Genomic DNA, 19,259 nt, shown 5'->3' on the forward strand with positions numbered 1-19,259 from the left:
ACTGTACCTCGGAGGGCAATTCCTCCATATCATATTCAATGAGAGTAACACGGGATGTGTAAATCTATGAAGTCCTGCAATTGCTGTCATTGAGAAATTATTTAAGGAGACAAATTCTTCATGTTTTGCACCTCTTATATTCCAGGTCAACCACCAGTTCCGAGGCTAAGATTGACATTAACTTGGTAACCGTTGGATACTTGGGTACTACCCCTTGGCCCATGTGCCAGAGAGAACCCTCAAATTTCAGACTTGCACAATTGAGTTTTAAGAGAGCGATAGTTTGCTCCCACGCTGCACCTCTCTCCAGCCAACTGCCCGCTTCGCCTTTCTCAGGATGTGCAAAAAAAGGAGAAAAAGATAAGAAAGACATTTTGATAACCTAGCGAGACTTTGCCTCCAAATAACAGCGTTGACACAGCGAGGAGGGTGTGCCCAGCCCTCACAGAGGTGAAACCAGGGAGGGAAGGAATGTTGGCCCCGGATGAAAGCGGGAGTGCGGGCTCTGCGATGTGCAATAACTCTCCGCACATCAGCCTGTTGGTAAAGCAAGACAGATCCTAGAGGCAGGAGAAGAGAAACCAGGAGGAAACATGCCAAAACATCTCTTTCTCTCTCCAGAGTCTGTCCTTCTCTCTCTCTTGTGTGTTCTAATAGTTGTCTTTTCCCATTGTCACGACAAAAGCTTTTTAAACAAAGTTTTTTGACACAACAGTCTTAACATTTTTGAGAATTTTTTTATTTCTGTGTGCGTGTGTGTGTGCGCACGTGTGTGGGTCAAAGTGACAGCAGAGCCTTTAACCTTTTGAAAACATCTCTTTCTCTCTCCAGAGTCTGTCCTTCTCTCTTTGTGTGTTCTAATGGTTGTCTTTTCCCATTGTCACGAAAAAAGCTCATGTTTATTGTAAAACATTACAATAAACATGAGCAGATATATTGATGTTATACATCAAATTAAACAAGAGAATTTGGGCTACAATAATCAGTAAGCCATTTCCACACAACTCAAACACCAACTGAAACAATTATTAAAATATCATAATCATCATTTTGTCAGGAGTCAGCCATTCAGCACGTTTTCGGAACTAGCAACCCGTAGCTCGGTACTATCAGAAAAAGCCAGATAGCAAAGAGCAAGAGGATTTAACACAGATTCTAAAGATTAGAAAATCCTTCGCACCAAAGCATCACCGAGATATAAGTCAAAGAACACAGCAACATGAATCGCTCTTTAACGCTTTACAGTCAAAAATGTTGCTTACCGTTGGCTTTTAAAAAAAACAAAAATTCTTCTAATCAACAAAGAACTGCTGTATTTAATGTATTGAACACCATAAGTAATATACAAGTGAAATATGGTTTTGTACATGAGAAAATTTCAAATTGCACAGATGGTGCCCAAATGCCAATTTCGCCTAATTAATCTGCTTACTAAAACCTCTCTAACTTTGTTCTCGCTTTACTTTTTCAAAGTCAAACTTTGCAGAGAGACTGTTCCCATAGTGTGCTATGATATCTGTGCATCCTTCCAATAGATAATGATCCTGAAAGTGCTTTTTTTTCTAGGCAACCTGAAAATTCAACTTTTTGCTGTCTTTCATCTTTATTTACTCTTAACCAATAAAAAATATACTAATATTTTACACATCTGAACAAATCACACATGGATTGCCTTTATTATAACACCAACATTATTCAAATAGCCTTTGTGGTGTTGAGATACACCTTTTTTTAGTTTGGGTATGTTATTTCGAGCAGAAACCTAAAAAAATAGATGGTCTTCAAAGGTTAAAGAGTCCTGTCAAAACCAAGATTAGTGACTAAAGAGGGCCTCAGGGGCCCCTGTCTAAAAACGTCCCCAGTCCCTTCCTTTTACCTCCAGCTGGTAAAGGATGAAATCCTTCAGGAGCAGTGATGCAAGAAGCACTCAGATCCCTACTTAAGTACCAATACGACACGGAAACAGTCTACGCGTGCACAACCCAGACTGACATTTTTTAGAAAAAGTATCATCAGCTGAAATGTCGTTGGAGCATGACATTTAAAAAAAAGGAAACACAATATGTAGAGAAGTGGCTGCTGTGACGGATGTATTATCTTATATTTAGTGTAAAGATGCATTCATCGTATAAGCAGCGTTCTCCTGCTGCGAGTTGGTTGAGGCGCTTTTCAAGTGCTTTAATTATAGCATGTAACCTATGGGTGGTCAGAAGAGGAATCTGTAGGGCCCTAAAAAGAAGAAACTTCCCACAAAAATGTGTGTGTTGTATACTGATTTAATATAATTGGATATGTAATTATGCATTTATATATATTTATTGTAGATATATTTGTTGTTATATATATAATATTATTATATATATATAAAATGTTCATTTATTTAACGTTGCTTTTTGTGAAATATGTGATACTTTGGGAGAACTGGAATATTTGCTCCTGAAATGTAGTGAAGTAATACAATATAAAATACACCACAGGACGGTGTACATGAATAAATATAACCATATATATATTAAGCACTCATTTTTAATGTGTGCTTAATATATATTTAAAAGTGTGTCGCCGTGGTGTGAATATATAAAAAAGGCATCGGCCCAAGTTAAAATTATGAATCCCAGGAGACCTTAAATGCACGTATGTGAGCGCCAGCATTCTCACAGTTGCAGCCCGACTCCGAAGTGAGGTCTTGTTCCACCCGGCGTCACGTTTTTACAGGCGCGTTAGACTTTCGTTCATTCGCAGCATCGTTCTAAAAGGTAACGATTGTCGCCGATTTCCACGTATAAATAGCACGTTTAAGTGGAAAATAAAATAAACTGATATATCCGGATCTATCAGTTCCACGGGGATGGCCTGTGGGGTTGGGCTTTGAGAGGAGCGGGGCCCACGCTCCGGGATTATCGGAGTGGAAACGACATGTCCGAGCCTCTGCTCAGCCGACCTCACAACCTGGGGAGTTTCTGGAGAAGGGGCGATGTTTCTTGTAATTGGCCCTCGTGTGGGAAAGAAAAGGCGGTGCCCTCGGGTGTGTGTGCGCGCGTGCGTGCGTGGTATGTGCGTGTGTTCTACTCTACGGTGGCGTAAAATACCGTTGTTCTCGATTAAATTTCCCTTGTATCTGTTTTCATTACGAGCCCCCCCCCCCCCCCCCCCCCCCCCCCCCCCCCCCCCCCCCCCCCCCCCCCCCCCCCCCCCCCCCCCCCCCTCCCTCCCCCCCCCCAAACCAAACCAAACCAAATAAATATAAGAGAGCTATATAGAACAATTTTTGTCTTATTTTCTTTACCCCCCCCAAACCAAACCAAATCAATATAAGAGAGCTATATAGAACATTTTTTTGTCTTATTTCTTTACTTGGAGTTGCGTGGAAGAGCATAAGTGTGTGTTTCATTAAAAAATGATTTGGATAATAAGGTCTGCGGCCTTTCAACAGCGGTTTGTGGAGCCACTTTGGTCTGATCCGCCTTATTGTGCCTTTGGCAAGCAGCTAGGATTTTATTTTGGAAAGGCGCTGCGTTCAGGAGCCAACATGCCAGTGACCCTTTTTTAAGAAATCATGACGCACAGCATTGGTGAATTATTTTAATATTTGTAAAATATTTGTACATATACTGTGTGTGTGTGTGTGTGTGTATATATATATATATATATATATATATATATATATATATATATATATATATATATACCATACTGTCTGTTTGTCACGTGACAGCGAAATATTATTTTAAAAGTATATATAATTTCACTTCTGTGGGATATGTTGTATGACGATGCAAAAAGGTATAATCACGTGAACCAGAGGCCACAAAGCACTCGTTTAGCTCCTTGTTAATAACATTAATAAAATTCGTGATGCATCCTAACACATGGCAACAAAGATAACATGTCAGCAGTCCCTTGCATTTGTGTCATTGTCCTCCGTTGTCTATTTTTATCTACTACTTTACTTCATTTGAAGAAGCAAACTGAAGGCCTTGAAGGCCACTGAACACCTCATGAATGGAATCGGTTTGGTCCAGAATTTCACACTTTATGAATTATATTTGAATGGTTAAACTGGTGGTCGTGGTGGCTGTTTTGTGTTTATTTTATTACTGCGGGGCCATTAAGGCCCCGCTCTCGGCCACACACACCAAAAAAACACTAAGAAAAAAGAGAGGAGCCGGGTCCAGAGCTCGCGCTGATTGTCATTAGTTTGACTCGCGTGACAAGGCGAGGCACTGCAGCCAATGAGCGCGCGGTGTTGCGCGGAGTGGGAGGCAGACGGTCTCGGAGGCGGAGGCGCACAGCGCGCAAAGAGCGAAGGAGGAGGAACACACTCGGCTGCTCTCCGCCGACACACCGCCTCCTCACAACACGGGAGGACGCGAGCACCCAAAGGCGGGTTGTTTTTAAGAGGGAGAGAACACGGGAGGATAACCGATACTGAAAAGGATATTAAATCAGTTTACCGCTCCCCCCCCACACTTTTTGTTTGTTTTTCGGTCGGAACTTCCTGGGTGTCGTTGCAGTTGTTTTTCTTTTCGAGTGCGGCGGTCTGTGCTGCACGTCGGCCTGTCTTGAGACGCGTTTGAGGACCGTTCGGCGGGGATGTAGCAGAGGGCGAAACGCCACATAAAGCCGCTTTACTCGTTGCAGCAGGAGTGTGTTGACATTACTCGAAGGTAAAAGACTTGTTTTTAAAGAAGAAAGGAAAAAAAGCTGCTGTTGGTTTACGGGAACAGGAACTCTTCTCTGCTAGTCCACATACCTTTTTTCTTAACTTTTATTTTATATTGATGGTGGGTCGCTTCATGATGACCCCCGCCTGGAGGTCGTAGCTGAGCCGCTCTCTCTTATTTCCCACCACATCTCTGCACATCTCACCAATGATGACTATGAGCTCTATATCGGACACTTTGGTCCCGCCAGACCCCTCCAAATCGGCGTTTTTGGAGTTCGGCGGCCACGGCTACCCAGGACACCAGCAGCCCTCCCCTGGCCTGTCCCACAACCACTACCCGGTCCACGGCCTGCACGCAGTCGGCCCCTCGCAGCACGACGGGCCCTTCTCCTCCGGCGCGGCGTCGTACGGTCGCCCCCTGGGCTACCCGGGCTATCACAGCCCAGTGAGCGCGCACCATCCCGGCGCCTACCTGCCCTATCAGCACGGGGGTCACGGCGGCGCCCTCGGACACAGCAGGCTGGATGATCCGGGTAGGTTTCACAGGACGTTTATTAATAGAAAAATATGCATGTCTGCACCGTTGTTGTTCTTCTTCACGCCTGTCCTATACATGTATACCACGAACCTCAGCACGGGGGCCCGAACAACCGCGTGGACGTCGCGGGTGTGTATTTAACGGCTTGTCGTTTCACTGACGGAGCTCCAAGAAAATAAAGCAAAAAAAGAGGAGAAAAAATGAAACGTTTATTTCATTAGGACGTTCATTTTTAATGTGTGCTTAATATATATTTAAAAGTGTGTCGCCGTGGTGTGAATATATAAAAAAGGCATCGGCCCAAGTTAAAATTATGAATCCCAGGAGACCTTAAATGCACACACTTAATGTAATAGAAATCTCATTGGGAGAGGGGAGGGGATTATTCTTCACATATGTTTTACATTTAATGGTGGAAATGGTTGTGTTGTTTAAAAAACATAAAAATGAACCACAGCAGAGCAGAATAATTGGATCCATACACAGCTCGGCCACAGCGCCGCGTTCAGTGTACTTTGGGGGTTTTGGTCTGGAGATGAGTTCAGGGCCCGCGGAGGCCGTGCGACTGTCCACAAGAAGCAGCCGACACCGGGCCTGTGGTATCCCGCAGCGGCCCGGGAGCATGCCGCCCCCTCCGAACCCCAAACCCTCAGCTCACCTTTTCCCGAATAACATCCGCCCTGATGCTGCCACCACACACACACACACACACACACACACTGAGAGGCCTGTCGTAATAACAGTAATAGTAATAATAATAATATATCACATCTAACAAGATTACCAGAAATATTTGTCGAATTCGATTCAAATAAAATGTTAATTGAGCCAGAAATACCTGTGTATTTTATAGATGTGTTATGTATATTTCAAAATAAAATACCATAGCAATAACATTCCGGACAAAACACACTATTTTAATACACTGACCACCCATTGGAATATAGACTAGAAAGTGTCTTTATATCCTCTTGAAGAAAGGGACGATGCGGAAAAAAATAATGAAGTTTATTATTTGATCCACTCATTTTATGGGATCCTCCATTGTTTTGATTATTGGTCGTGAAAAGGAGCTGGTTGTCAATCGTCATGTATGTTACATGACCGTTAACAGATTGAGAGAACGATGGTGTTCTGCTGCTAATGATAATAATGATCCTTGTTTAAACATTCAATTAGAGAAATATTTGACTGAAAGCACCCATCTTTTTCTCTCAAACTGAACACTCCACGTGCACAGCCTCCTTTTTCAGCACAAAGTCGGGCATAACATGACTTCTTCTTTTGTTGAAAACAGAGTGGGAAAGAAAATGAATGGAATGAACGGAATCTACAAAAAAGTTAAATTCTTTCGTAATAATCAATCAAACTATTATTATAGAACTGTAAACAAAATAATGATGTTGTTGCTCATTTAAATGCAGCAGAAACGTGGAAGAACTCAAACTTATCGTCTATTCATTTTACATGAAGTGACTTCATCCCAACTCAAATGTGTGCCATTTTAATCTTTTGTTTAAATATGTGTACGACTGTAAATCATTTATTTAAAAGTAATACAATTTCAGTCAAAACATATTTTTGTATGGTCGACAGACATAAATGAAATGAATAGTGAGTTAAAAAAGGCACGCCTCAGCACTTTCAACTACATCTCTACAAATAAAGAGCCGTTACTAGAAATAAAATAAGAACCCAGCGCAAGAAACACACTTGATATTGACTTTATCACCATTATACTTTAATTTCCTAATATTGCAAAAGTCTTACATATTTCAGGAGTCCATAGCAGAAACGTCTGCATTACATCTGTCAGCTGTGAAACATTGTTAAATACAATAGGATATCATATTTTTTGTGATTGGTGTGGCCAGAGCAGCACTTTATTACGCAGCACTGCTCCCAGTTCCCAAATAAGTCCAATTCATTTTCTCTTTTTGGGGTTTTACAACCGCAATGAGGCCAAACTGATGCAGAACACGTCGCATCCGTTTGTCTGCGAGGGACGTTTTGATAAATAAACATGGTCACCGCTTAAATACCTTTCTACATGTTTGGTCTCAATAAGGGTTAGAACAAATACAATTTAAGGGGGAGGGGGGGTATTTTACAAGCAGGGTGGTCGGAGGGACCCTAAAAATCAAAGCAAAGCCAACAAAACACATGGGCAAAAAAAAATAAAAACTACAGTTACACCCTTTTTTACACATTTTTTTAAAGTGCCCTCTGTGTGTGTGTTTGTGTGTGTTTGTTTGTGTGTGTCTCATCACCGCCGGTGTCGCGGCACTGCCGGCTGCACGAGCCACGTCTCGGTCACAGGATCCGAGGCATCTTGTGGGGCCCTCGGCTCGTCCACAGCTGTCCTCCCCCCCGCCACTGCGGGCTATGAGCTCATGTCATAACAAGAGATCAGCGTGGGCGGACATACACGGTTGTACAGCTTTCTCGAGAAAAAAATATGTAAAAGAAGTTGTCGCGGCTGGCCTGCACGTAAAAAAAAGAGGATTCATCTTTTCATGTAACAAAAAAAAAAAGAAGGTTCATCTTTTCCCGTGCATCCATAAAGCCGTTACACTCGTGACATCATGTGTTACGACACCAAATTGCACTCTGTGGCATTTTCTCCTGGAGCGCTGGGCGGCCTGGACTAAATCCACCAACACGTGTTCTCACGGGATTGTTTTGCTCTCGCATCATTTCTTAACAAAGCCGTCGTGTTTTAAAAACATCGTCACACATTCAGACGTCCGCTCGCCGCCGCAGTTTGAGTTTGAGTTGGTTGAACCCTCGATGGTCACGGTCAGAGTTTTGCTGTCAGAAATGGTTGTTCCTTTATGTTGGACAAAAGGTATATATAGAAAAAATATTATTGTAATTTTTTTGTCCAATACAAATTCCCTGTGAAATTAATGTGTTGCTTATTACAGTCTGATAGAGGAATGGACTTGTGTTTTACGGAGTACTCACATTTTACGTGTCTTTTTTTTCTTATGGCATAGAAATGTCGCTCATTGTTTGACGGTGTCCGTTAAATATCCCTGAGTTGATATTTATCTCGTGTAAAACTCTGCTCTTCTCCCTGCTCCTCCTCCTCCTCCTCATCTTCCTCTCCCCCTAGACCACGAGAAGCCCACGACGGTGATCGAGAACGGGGAGGTGCGGCTGAACGGGAAGGGGAAGAAGATCCGGAAGCCCCGCACCATTTACTCCAGCCTGCAGCTCCAGGCCCTGAACCAGCGCTTCCAGCAGACCCAGTACCTCGCCCTGCCCGAGAGGGCCGACCTGGCGGCCAAACTGGGCCTGACGCAGACCCAGGTACCCGCTCACATTCAGACGGACTTGTTTTAGGAATTCGTGAAAAAATAAAAAAATACAAATTCTCTAATGAAGTGCAAAAGGGCAACATTGAGGAACATTTCATACTTATATGAGGGATTCAAATGAGTTTTTAAAAACATTTTGCTGAAGGTAAACACACATATCTGCGATGACAGGAGCAGGAAACATTTCACTTTTTTTTTACAGAGTTATTGTCAAGGTGGTAACCTTTCATAATTAGCTATGTTCTCGAAGGTGTTCCTCACAGTTTGCTTACTAATTATCTGCCACAGCGGCGCTGGTTTTGTTTTCCTAGAGACACCACAGGTGATCTTATAGGTCTGATGTCTGATAATAGTTTTAAAATAATAATAACCCAGTAAAGAGACACAGAACAGACACACTCAGACATATATATGTGGTGTGCATTTTCATACACGTATACAAATGGAAACATAAAATCGCACGCACACACATACTTGCAGATAGCGATCGTGCGCCACATCTCGCTCCTGCCTTGGTGCCATTAGGCCGGCAGCCAACCGCTGAACGCTTTCCATCCAACTCTCACTCAGTGCTCCCAGACGCTGCTGGGAAATGGCACGTTCCAACATTTTTCCTTGAAACACATTCTATCTCTATCAGATGGATAGAATGTCCATTTGGCGGGCGGTTTACGCTGTATGTGCACTATGTGCGTGTGTGTGAGAGAGATGCTCTCACACACACGCACATAGTGCACATACAGCGTAAACCGCCCGCCAAATGGACGCCTTCTATTTCTAAAAATCACAGCAACCGTTGTTTTTTTCGCCCAGTGTTATAAGAATAAGCAGACACGCACACATACGGCGGCACCTGGCCTGCCTCTCGGCCACCCTCCTCCGCTCATGTCGGCGTCGTGGGCCGAGGCGTCAGCTCCGCGCTGCAATATGAAACCGATAATTAGGGCCTAAATGCTGTCGCTGAGGCTGCATTAGCCCTAATGTGCTGTTGATTGACGCGCTGCTCACTTAAAGGCTTCACGAGGGTCCGCAGACATCGAGGTTTCAAGCTGTGGCCGCAGGACGAGGACGAGCGGGCTTTCTGGATACGGGTTCACGGTTTACTAAATATAGAAATTGGAGAAAGGGTATAAAGAATTATGTGGTGCGATTACAACACATTGCTTCTTTATGGAGCGGTGCTTACATTTTATGCATTTACCACCATCCACACTCAATTAAACAGGCTGTGATTAACCTCAGCAGATGAACAATAGGCATCAAATGAGATGTCACGTTTAGGGGCTTTTTATTTCAATAGAATAACATCTCTTCCATGGACCACTTCAACCGTCTTCATACATATCTGTAATAAATCCCAAGGTAATAACTCAGAGGACTGTCACCATGGCAGAGAAAACAGTTTTGGCCCCAGGCTTGTTCTTGTTCTTGTTCTTGTTCTTGTTCTTGTTCTTGTTCTTGTTCTTGTTCTTGTTCTTGTTCTTCTTCTTCTTCTTCTTCTTGTTCTTCTTCTTCTTCTTCTTGTTCTTCTTCTTCTTCTTCTTCTTGTTCTTCTTGTTCTCCTTCTCCTTTCGCTCTCCTCTTGCTGACGGTACTTTGGGAGTTTGCTTCCTGTCCTTCTCCTTCTTCTTCTTGTTCTTCTTGTTCTTCTCCTTTCGCTCTCTTGCTGACGGTACTTTGGGAGTTTGCTTCCTCTCCTTCTCCTTCTTCTTCTTGTTCTTCTTCTTCTTGTTCTTCTTCTTCTTGTTCTTCTTCTTCTCCTTCTCCTTTCGCTCTCTTGCTGACGGTACTTTGGGAGTTCGCTTTCTCTCTTTCTTTTCTTCCCTCGTTCGCGGTCGAAGCCGAGAACCAGTTTGACACAGAGGTATCGTTCGCTGACTGCGTGTAATTATTTATGATTCATTTGTCCCTGCTAAACTGACAGCTTTAGCCCGAGAGGCGTATTTGTGTAATTTAATGCTCAATTTGCAAGCATGCAGGAAACTTGAGAACGTGCCAATTATGTCAACAGCGAACCGTCTGGAGTGATGTGCGGCTACAATATTCTGAAGCGTTCTGATTGCGTTGGTCTCGTCTCATCGACACACAAACACACAAACACACACTGTCCTCATGGTTCAAAGGAAGCAAAGCGCTTCTTAAAACTCGCAAGTGCTGAAATCCCTGCATTGAGTCCTTGTGGTGTTAAAGATTCTCCTCCTTATTATAAGCATACATTCAGCAGCCATGAGCCTGCATCACAATCATCTCATGTGTGCGCTGGTGGTCTGAGCTCCTGTGCTGGACTCTGGTCCAGACTCTCCCCACAGAGTATGTGTTACTCGCCGTGACAAGCCCACTCTGGTATTTTCTGTCTGTTGTGTATTACCACTTGTCAAGCCATGATCTTGAAGAATTATTGGTTCATTTGTAAAGCTCATTAGAAGCTAATTGTAGGTTCCATGGCTGCATCTGCAGTGGGTGTGTCTGTGGTTGCTGTGGTGACGTATAGTCTGCATGTCATCGTCACGTATTGTCTTGGCTGGCGTCTGTCGTTTTAATATTTATAATATTCACTTAGGTGCCTTATTATTTCGTTCTAACTGCTGATTTATTTTCTTCTTTCTATTTTTTTGGGATATGTTTACTTTGTAACGCTAGACTGACACACCTGTTCGCTGGAAAGTCATCCACTTCCTGCGAACAGGTGTGTCTGCAGGAATGAGGACAATAAGCCGAGGAGACAATGCCGAGATTCTTTACTTGAGTACAGATTTACACATCATGATGTGTTTAAACGATTAAAGTAAATACAGAAGAAAAAAAAACATTTTCTAATATTCTAACGTTAAACTGTTAAGAAGCATTGTGTACTGTGATAGAACAATTCATTGTAAATGGCAGATATAACCACATTCCTTATATCTTTTCTCTTTTTTTAAAACTGGTTTAAGTGAAAAGAGTATGCAATCTTTGATTTGAGGAGGGGTTTGGTTTGTTTCGTGTCATCACCATAGCAACGACATGACGCGTCTTGAAGGGGGATGTTTAACGGTTCAATCAGTGCATCATCCATCAATCCACTATTTTTAGGGTTTTATCAATCAATAACTAGACCGAATTGGGGGGGGGGGGGGGAATAATCCCGATATATGGCCTTGCTTATTACCGTATCACATATTCAGCATACAGCGCTGTTTTGACTCGTATCACCTGTATCGAGATACGCATCGTATCGCCAGATTCAATACCCATATTCAGTTTAACTTGTTCATTCATTCTCATAATTAAGTTATTCTTCGCTGCCGAAAATTGTAACACTTTTTTAAAATTTAGTTTCTGTTTTAATCATGTTTTAATAGTTGTTAATGATCGTTTCCTTTGAGAAACACGTCACCATACACAGTAGATTCAAAGATAGACCTCTATGATACTGATACAATACATTCCCCCATTTGACTATTGACTTGTTCTCTTTCCTTGTCCTCCAGGTGAAAATATGGTTCCAGAACAAACGGTCCAAATACAAGAAAATCATGAAGAATGGGCCATGTGGACCCGAGGGAGACCACCTCGCCCCCCAGCCCGCGTCCTCCTCCTCCCCCTGCTCTCTGTGGGACATCAGCATGGCCGCCAAAGGCGCGCCAGTGCACTCTGGAGGATACATGAACAATTTTGCTCACTGGTACCCAGGACACCAGCAGGACTCCATGCCGAGGACTCAGATGATGTGACAGTCCGGAGGACGCAGCACTTCAGGACAACATTATGGATTTATGCCAGCCAGCTGACTGGAGCTGTTAGGGACACAGACATTGTCGTGGATGTGAGACGCACTGGAGGCAGAAATATCACAACGGGCAGAGATCAATTGCAGTCAACAGATACTGTGGCTTTCCTTTAAGTTGGGATGAAGGGGGAGGTGGTGGGTGGGGGGGATGGAGGGGGGGGGGGGTTCACACTCCCAACTTGTCAAATACAATAGCCTAGTCAGTGGTCCTATGCGTTAGAACTATGAAGCGCTCAGAGCCCTCTAGCATCCGTTTTGAATGTGCAGGGCGATCTTTAGCAGCCGTGAGGGGTAAAGAAGAGGAAGTCAGCCCACGTGGCGGGAGTAGAAGTGTGTGTGTGTGTGAGGGGGGGGGGGGGGGGCATAGCATCGCATCCCTAACACGGATGTACATTTAGTCACATAACAACCCCCCCCATAACAGAACTGTCACCCAGGAGACCTCCCTTCATGTCCTCTGTGAACCCAAACGTACTTATTTGAACCCAAACCATAACATTAACTTAACTTCTGTCAAAAACACAATGTTATCCCCATGTTGAGGTCTAGCGGACTATATATATATATATTTAAAAGACACTTAACGTGTGTTTAAAAAAAGCCAAGAGAAAGAGACCAAGCGTCCGTGTGTGACAAGTTGGCAGTGAGGCCGTGTTGCGGTAGCAGCAACCCCCCCCGGGTGCTCAGAATAAACCTATTAATAATCATAATTTGTAAAAGGGTGAGTGTGTTATTGCTTCTTTCAAAAAGTACACGTAGATTCACTTCCTGACAGCCAGTGTGCGTTATTTCTGCCTCCAGAGGAAGTCGGCCTGCCAAGACATTTGTGATTAAGCTCCAACTCAAAGCTCTGATTCTGGACATTTCAGGTTTTTCTGTCTGCTCAGTGGGTGTGCGTGTGAAACAAAGGGTTCTTCAGGGCTTCTTTATGGAATTGGATTCAAAAGAACCTTCTGGTTTGCTAACGGTTAAAAAAAAAAAAAAAAATCAGATTAAAGAACTAAAAAGAAAAGTTCTTTTGACTATTGGGTGTATTTTTGTAATTGTGACGGGGTGTAACACTATCGAGGGTCTGTGGAGCATAAAGACCTTAAAGAGCCATAATGGGAGGTTGATTACAGCACCAGCAGACGCTCTATGGGGGGTATTAACAAGCAGACTTTTATTTTATGGTACTTATAATCCCCTTTTTTTTTTAGGACTATATGGGAAATAGGCACTGAATCCACATGGTTACTTCATCGTATGAGTCAAATTATATATGTATGTGTGTGTAGATATATATGTGCATATATATGTATATATATAATTTGGTATTTTATTTTTATTATTATAATAAAAGATCTAAACTAGTTAAATGATCAAGTCCAAAAATAGATTCCAGAAATGTATTTGAAAGCTTGAAAATGACACTAATGAGATTTTTGCCTTTTACTCCAGCTCGTCAATATTCAGTTGGAGCCTAGAAAGTGGATTTACGGAGGCTTTGTTGGGTCAAAATGATCATGCTACATAACAGGGATTAATCAGCTCCATACTTAACTGATTGTGGGCGTGTGATCTTGTTTTTATTCTTCTTATTCTCTGATGGATTTTAGCTTTGTTTGCGGTCAGTTTAAATGTTTCATCCCAACACTTTCTTTTTCTGCTCATCTCCTGAAGTTTAAATATATATATATATATATATATATATATATATATGTATATATATATATATATATATATATATGCCATCATCTGTCGACCTGACTGTTATTCAGCAACCTCTTAAAATGCTGAATTAATATTTCGCCAATAATCTATTGGCCATGAGTCAGGACATGCTATGTTATTTGAAATAAATCAAACGCAGTGATCATTGCCACCCTATTTTCATTTTGTTTATTTAACTTACATCCACATTTGTTTTTGCACCTTTGACTGATACTATGAGACGAGGCTGAAGCAACACGGTCCTCCTCGTGTTCGGGTTCCTGTGCGCCCCACCGGCCTGGAGACACTTTTCTCTCAAGTCATAAATCAGAAGAAGCGGGTCACGTCTGTTGCCCCGCAAACATCTGGAAAAGCAGAAAGAGTCGTCAAACTCCGTCAATGATTTTATAAAATGACCACGCCAATTATAGGCAATTTAGGACACAGATTGTTAAATAAAGCTTTCACTCTGACGCTGTAATTATCTGTAATTGTCAGTCGAGGGAATATCCTCGGGCCTTGAAGGAAAGGGCAAGGAAGTAGTGGATTACACCGAGGGCTAATCCTTTCACAACAAAATGGATTACAAAAAGAATTACTGTATTGTGCTGCCCGTGGTGAGGTTGTTTCCTTTTAATTCTCCTTTTGGAGATTATGCAACAGCAGTATCTTAAATTGAAAGTAGAATGTATTCCATTACTGTTTTAGAGCAATCCCGTAGACAAAAGAAAACTTAATTTGTGTCTTATTTGTAAAATATCTTATTTCATATTTGTTCCTGGCAAAAAGAGGCGCCGTCACTCTGTGGGTTGAAAGGCACGCGGCGCTTCTGACACACACCTCACACACAATTGTCCTAGAGTGCTAATAGAGCAACAGGTTGGTTCAACACACACTGGTGGAATCAGTGCAGTTGGCATAAAAAACTCTAAAAATAATAAACTGTGAATGTGGTCTGTATACTAACTTATAGGCTCTATCATGGATAAACATAATGTTAAGTCAAATTCTGCCTCCTTGAGATCCAAAACTACAAATACTCGCTTCACAGTGATAGTTTGTCCATTGAAGTAGTCGATTAATATTAGTGCTGGGCAAAGATGAACAAAATGAATCGATTAATCGCATGATTTGTCTGTGATTAACAGCGATTAATCGCATTATGCGCAAAAAAATCAAGAATGAATTAAAAACTAGTGTATTACACACTTTTATATTAAAGTAATGTTATCAGAACAATATAACAGGCACTCTCAGAGCAACAGCAAGTTACTTTCAGTGATGCAGGTTGAGCAGTTACACTGACCCCGTCGCCATGTTTGTAGTCCGCTCCGTTTCATACAAATCGTTTAGCCTCCCTACGACGGAACGTCTTGAGGCTCATACGCGCCGTCTTTCGTTGAGTTTCTAAGGACGCTCCTCAGACCGTCATCTTCCTGCAGTCCGCTGCTCTCCACTTGGCCGAGGCATGTGTTCATTGTTCCTGCGTTGGTTTATCCACAGTTCTCCCGCACGCCGCATCCAAAGTAGTCTGACAAAGTTTCGCTCCACTGGTTGTTTGGGTAGCTCTTGGCATCAATGCTGCATAACGCCTTTAAGACGTACTTCATGCTCGTGGTACTCCGGTGATGAAATAACTCCAGTTTACAGTGGTTACAAATAGCTTTGCTTTTATCAACTACGTCGTCTGGTACAGATTTTAAATGAAAATGTCCATTTAAAAGTACCTTTCTCCTTATATACATACATATATATATATATATATATATATATGTATGTATATATATATTATATATATATATATATATATATATATATATAGAGAGAGAGAGAGAGAGAGAGAGAGAGAGAGAGAGAGAGAGTGCACACTGAGCTCTGAATGTGATATCAGCAACAAAAAATAAGGAATCTCTTTCAATGTATTTTGATAGCGTTTGGTCGTCATCTAAAAAAAAAGAAAGAAAATGTTTCGTACATTTGTTGAAATTCTCTTTAACCTCCTGACAGCAATCACCAAATAAAACACTGAAATAATAATAATAAAATAAGTAAAGTTGGTATCTGTGGCTGTAAGCTGTAATCAGCCCGTTAACCCCGCCCACCTGCGCCCCCGCTGCTAGCTGACAGCTGTATTAACAATAGCTGTTTGCGTTCATTGTGACAACTTTGCACACAGATAAATTGGACCCCCGAGGATGTGTGTGGAGGCCCGCGAAAAACGTAGATCAAATCGGCCGAGCCGACTAACCGACGCCCTCTAGTGGTCGATGAAAGCGCAGCGCTAAAGTTCAATCAGGAGGTCACAGTGCTCGATGTTGATAGGCCATGGCAGTTAAAACAACTAATAAGAGTATGGACAAAGAACCAACATCGATAATGAATATCAACAAGAATACTAGTTTTAAAAACATCCCATCGGTACCCATGTCTCTGCATAAGGCATTTATCAAATGTCAAACTGATCATTTTAATGCCCAAATGGTGATGAAAGTGTATGACTCCAGTTATTTATGAGATATAATGTGAGCACACCAGACTTGTTTGTCTTTCCCTCGCCTGTCTGCACGGCGCGGAGCACTTCCTGTCCACCTTCTAAACGCTTCCTCTGAACCAGTTGAGCGGCGGTTTGAGAAGCACTGAAGTCAATGGATGAACTGACAGACGTCTGTCAATGTTTGTGATAACTAAACATAAAGAGTTCTAAGTATTGACTAAATACTGGATAACAAATCATAACATGGTTTTAATGAGGTCACAACTGCAACCCAGTGTTGATGATGACAATAAATGAATCTTGAATCTTCGAGTCAACACATAAAGGTCTTATTACTGTTATTCATTGTGAAGGTCCACTATCTAGAATGGGGGGGCACATGAGAAACAGGGAGCAATAGACTGAACTCAATCCTGCTCAATATTATTCCACCTCTTCATATAAAGCAATACATTGTATGGTTTTGAGTGAATGTTATGATCAGTGGTGGAATGTAACTATGTATATTTGCTTCAGTACTGTACTTAGGTACAAATTCAAGGTACTTTACTTGAGTATTTCCATTTTATTAAACTTTTGTACTTCTTCACTCCACCACATTTGTTTGGCAGCTTTAGTTACTGATTACGTTGCAGATTGCAATTTCTCAAACCCCTTCGTGAACTACCCAAACTGAACAACAGTGTATAAAGGAGTCAACATGAGCTCCACCTTCAACATATGCAGCAGGAATAACAATCCAAACAAATATATACATGTAATATCTATATATCATAGCAAAACACTGACAGGGATGGTGTTTCTGCTAAATGAGCACTTTCATCAGTATTCTTCGTCGTCCAATTACCTCATTTTCAGTTTTTCCATTCAGTGCGAGAAACCTCGTCTGTATTGTTCTTCAGCGAGTGAAGGCCGGCTGAAGGTGTGAGCTGGATATGCACAGCTGACAAGTGATCATCTGTATCTGGATTTGAATGTGTGTTCACGTGTGTCAGGAGATGCAGATGGGTGAGAATGTGTCCCTCCATCCGGCTCCAAAGAACCTGCAACCTTCTCATGAGAGCCTTCACCAGGCTGGACATGTGCAAAGAGGCCCTGAGATCCTCCATCAGTGCAGATGATCACCTGGCTATGTGAAGCTCGGTAAAAGCCTTGTTGCTCCTGCACCAGGTGTTTGTACTTCGGACAATGCCCAGGTCTGCTCTATATTAAGTTTGTTTGATACATAGTTATTAATAAGGGGAGCAGCTGTGTGGTTATACGTTGGTGTTGACCGAGGCTCTCAACTCCAGAACTACCCCCCTGAAGGAAGGCAACTGGCATCCTGGAAACGGACAACCTTCATCTCACTCTCTGTGTTCAAAGACCGTTTGTGCTGATGGACGTTGCTCGTGTTAGCACCACTGCCAACCACTTTACGTTGGATTTTCTATTTATTTTGTCAAAATACCAGCGGCAGCTCCTCTTTTGGACACAAGTTCCTGTCGTTGTCCTCCATCTTTCTTTTTCTGCTCTCGAAGTGGCCGTTGACAGACTATTACGCGCATAGCTGTCGGCTAGAACGTTAACCAGCGTGCCGCTACGTCCATTTGTAAATGTTCACTTATTAGTTCTACACATTGTTTGTGTCAGGCGTTTGACCATGGTAAAGAGAGTTGTGAGATATGAGTTATAACCATGAGTTACATGGTTCTGCAGTTATCACGCAGCCCAATAAGCCCACCACTGGTTGCGTTAACCGCAGTATGCACCGCTGCATGTCACCAGGAATATTAGTGGAATATTCTTTTATTTATTAGACTTCTAAACAGCTTAGAAGGAAAACGGACCTTTCCGGACCAAGGGCCAAACTGTAATAGCACATAGTGAATGTAAACATAGTCAATGAATACTTTGTATTTCACATAATGCCATAACAAGCCAACCTAAAACATTGTGTTCAGACAGCAGATACAAATACAGGTGTAGTACAAAACCATTGATAAAAATGGCCTTCTATATGTTTTGATATCTTGCTTATAGACGCTAAATGGGACTACTAAAGTGTGACCACATAATAATGTGAACCCTGGAGCCAGCAGTGGTCTGAACGTGCACTGGCTCCATGTTGGAAAGAGAATCACTTTAATCACCGTTGGCCTCGCATGGGAACCCTTCTTCCTCTTTCTCTGAAATCTAGCGGAGACGGTTGACTTTTTAAAGGGAAACACATGTTGGGGAACCTGAACATTTTGTCCTGATACCAGAGGACCACAGAAATACAAATGACATCACTGAGGTGTATTTATTTACATATTGAAAAAGCTGTTGAGTAAAATCAATGTTGGAGGAAGCCATATTTCCGTCCCTCGTAGCGCTCATAACTATATTCTACTATTCTGAGGATCAAAACTCCAGACTCTGGGATACTTATTTAATCTGCTACTCGGAGCAGCATCCTGTTGCCTCTGGCTCAGTTCACACAGTTTTATGGGCGACCCTGTTTCACAGGCTTCAGACACAAGTTATTCCCAATGAACTGATGGAAAGGCCGGGAGGGAGCGAGCGCATGGCAGCTCCACACTGTGCTCAAGAGAGGGCAAAAGAGGAAGACGGTGAAAAAAGGAGAAAAAACAAAGCGCCTCTCACACACACACACACATTCATACACACACTTTCATACACACACATACAGAAGTGATGGAGACTTTTAAAGCGGCTAAGTTAGATTGTGGACTTTTGTTTTCAACTTCCTACTGTACAGAACCAATGAAAACACAGACATAACACAGCACACA

The 19,259-nt window shown here is 42.3% G+C and overlaps 1 protein-coding gene across 1 annotated transcript; it reads left to right on the forward strand.

Moving 5' to 3' along the window:
* The first annotated feature begins 4,366 nt into the window (after positions 1–4,366).
* Positions 4,367–12,410, forward strand: LOC117735059 (homeobox protein Dlx4a-like). Its single transcript, XM_034539473.1, has 3 exons — positions 4,367–5,199; positions 8,323–8,519; positions 11,998–12,410. Exons 1-3 carry the CDS (start codon positions 4,872–4,874, stop codon positions 12,238–12,240), a joined length of 768 nt encoding a protein of 255 aa, XP_034395364.1. The 5' UTR covers positions 4,367–4,871; the 3' UTR covers positions 12,241–12,410.
* Positions 12,411–19,259: the final 6,849 nt, after the last annotated feature.

The sequence above is a fragment of the Cyclopterus lumpus genome, chromosome 8, assembly GCF_009769545.1.
Source record: "Cyclopterus lumpus isolate fCycLum1 chromosome 8, fCycLum1.pri, whole genome shotgun sequence".
Taxonomy (NCBI): domain Eukaryota; kingdom Metazoa; phylum Chordata; class Actinopteri; order Perciformes; family Cyclopteridae; genus Cyclopterus; species Cyclopterus lumpus.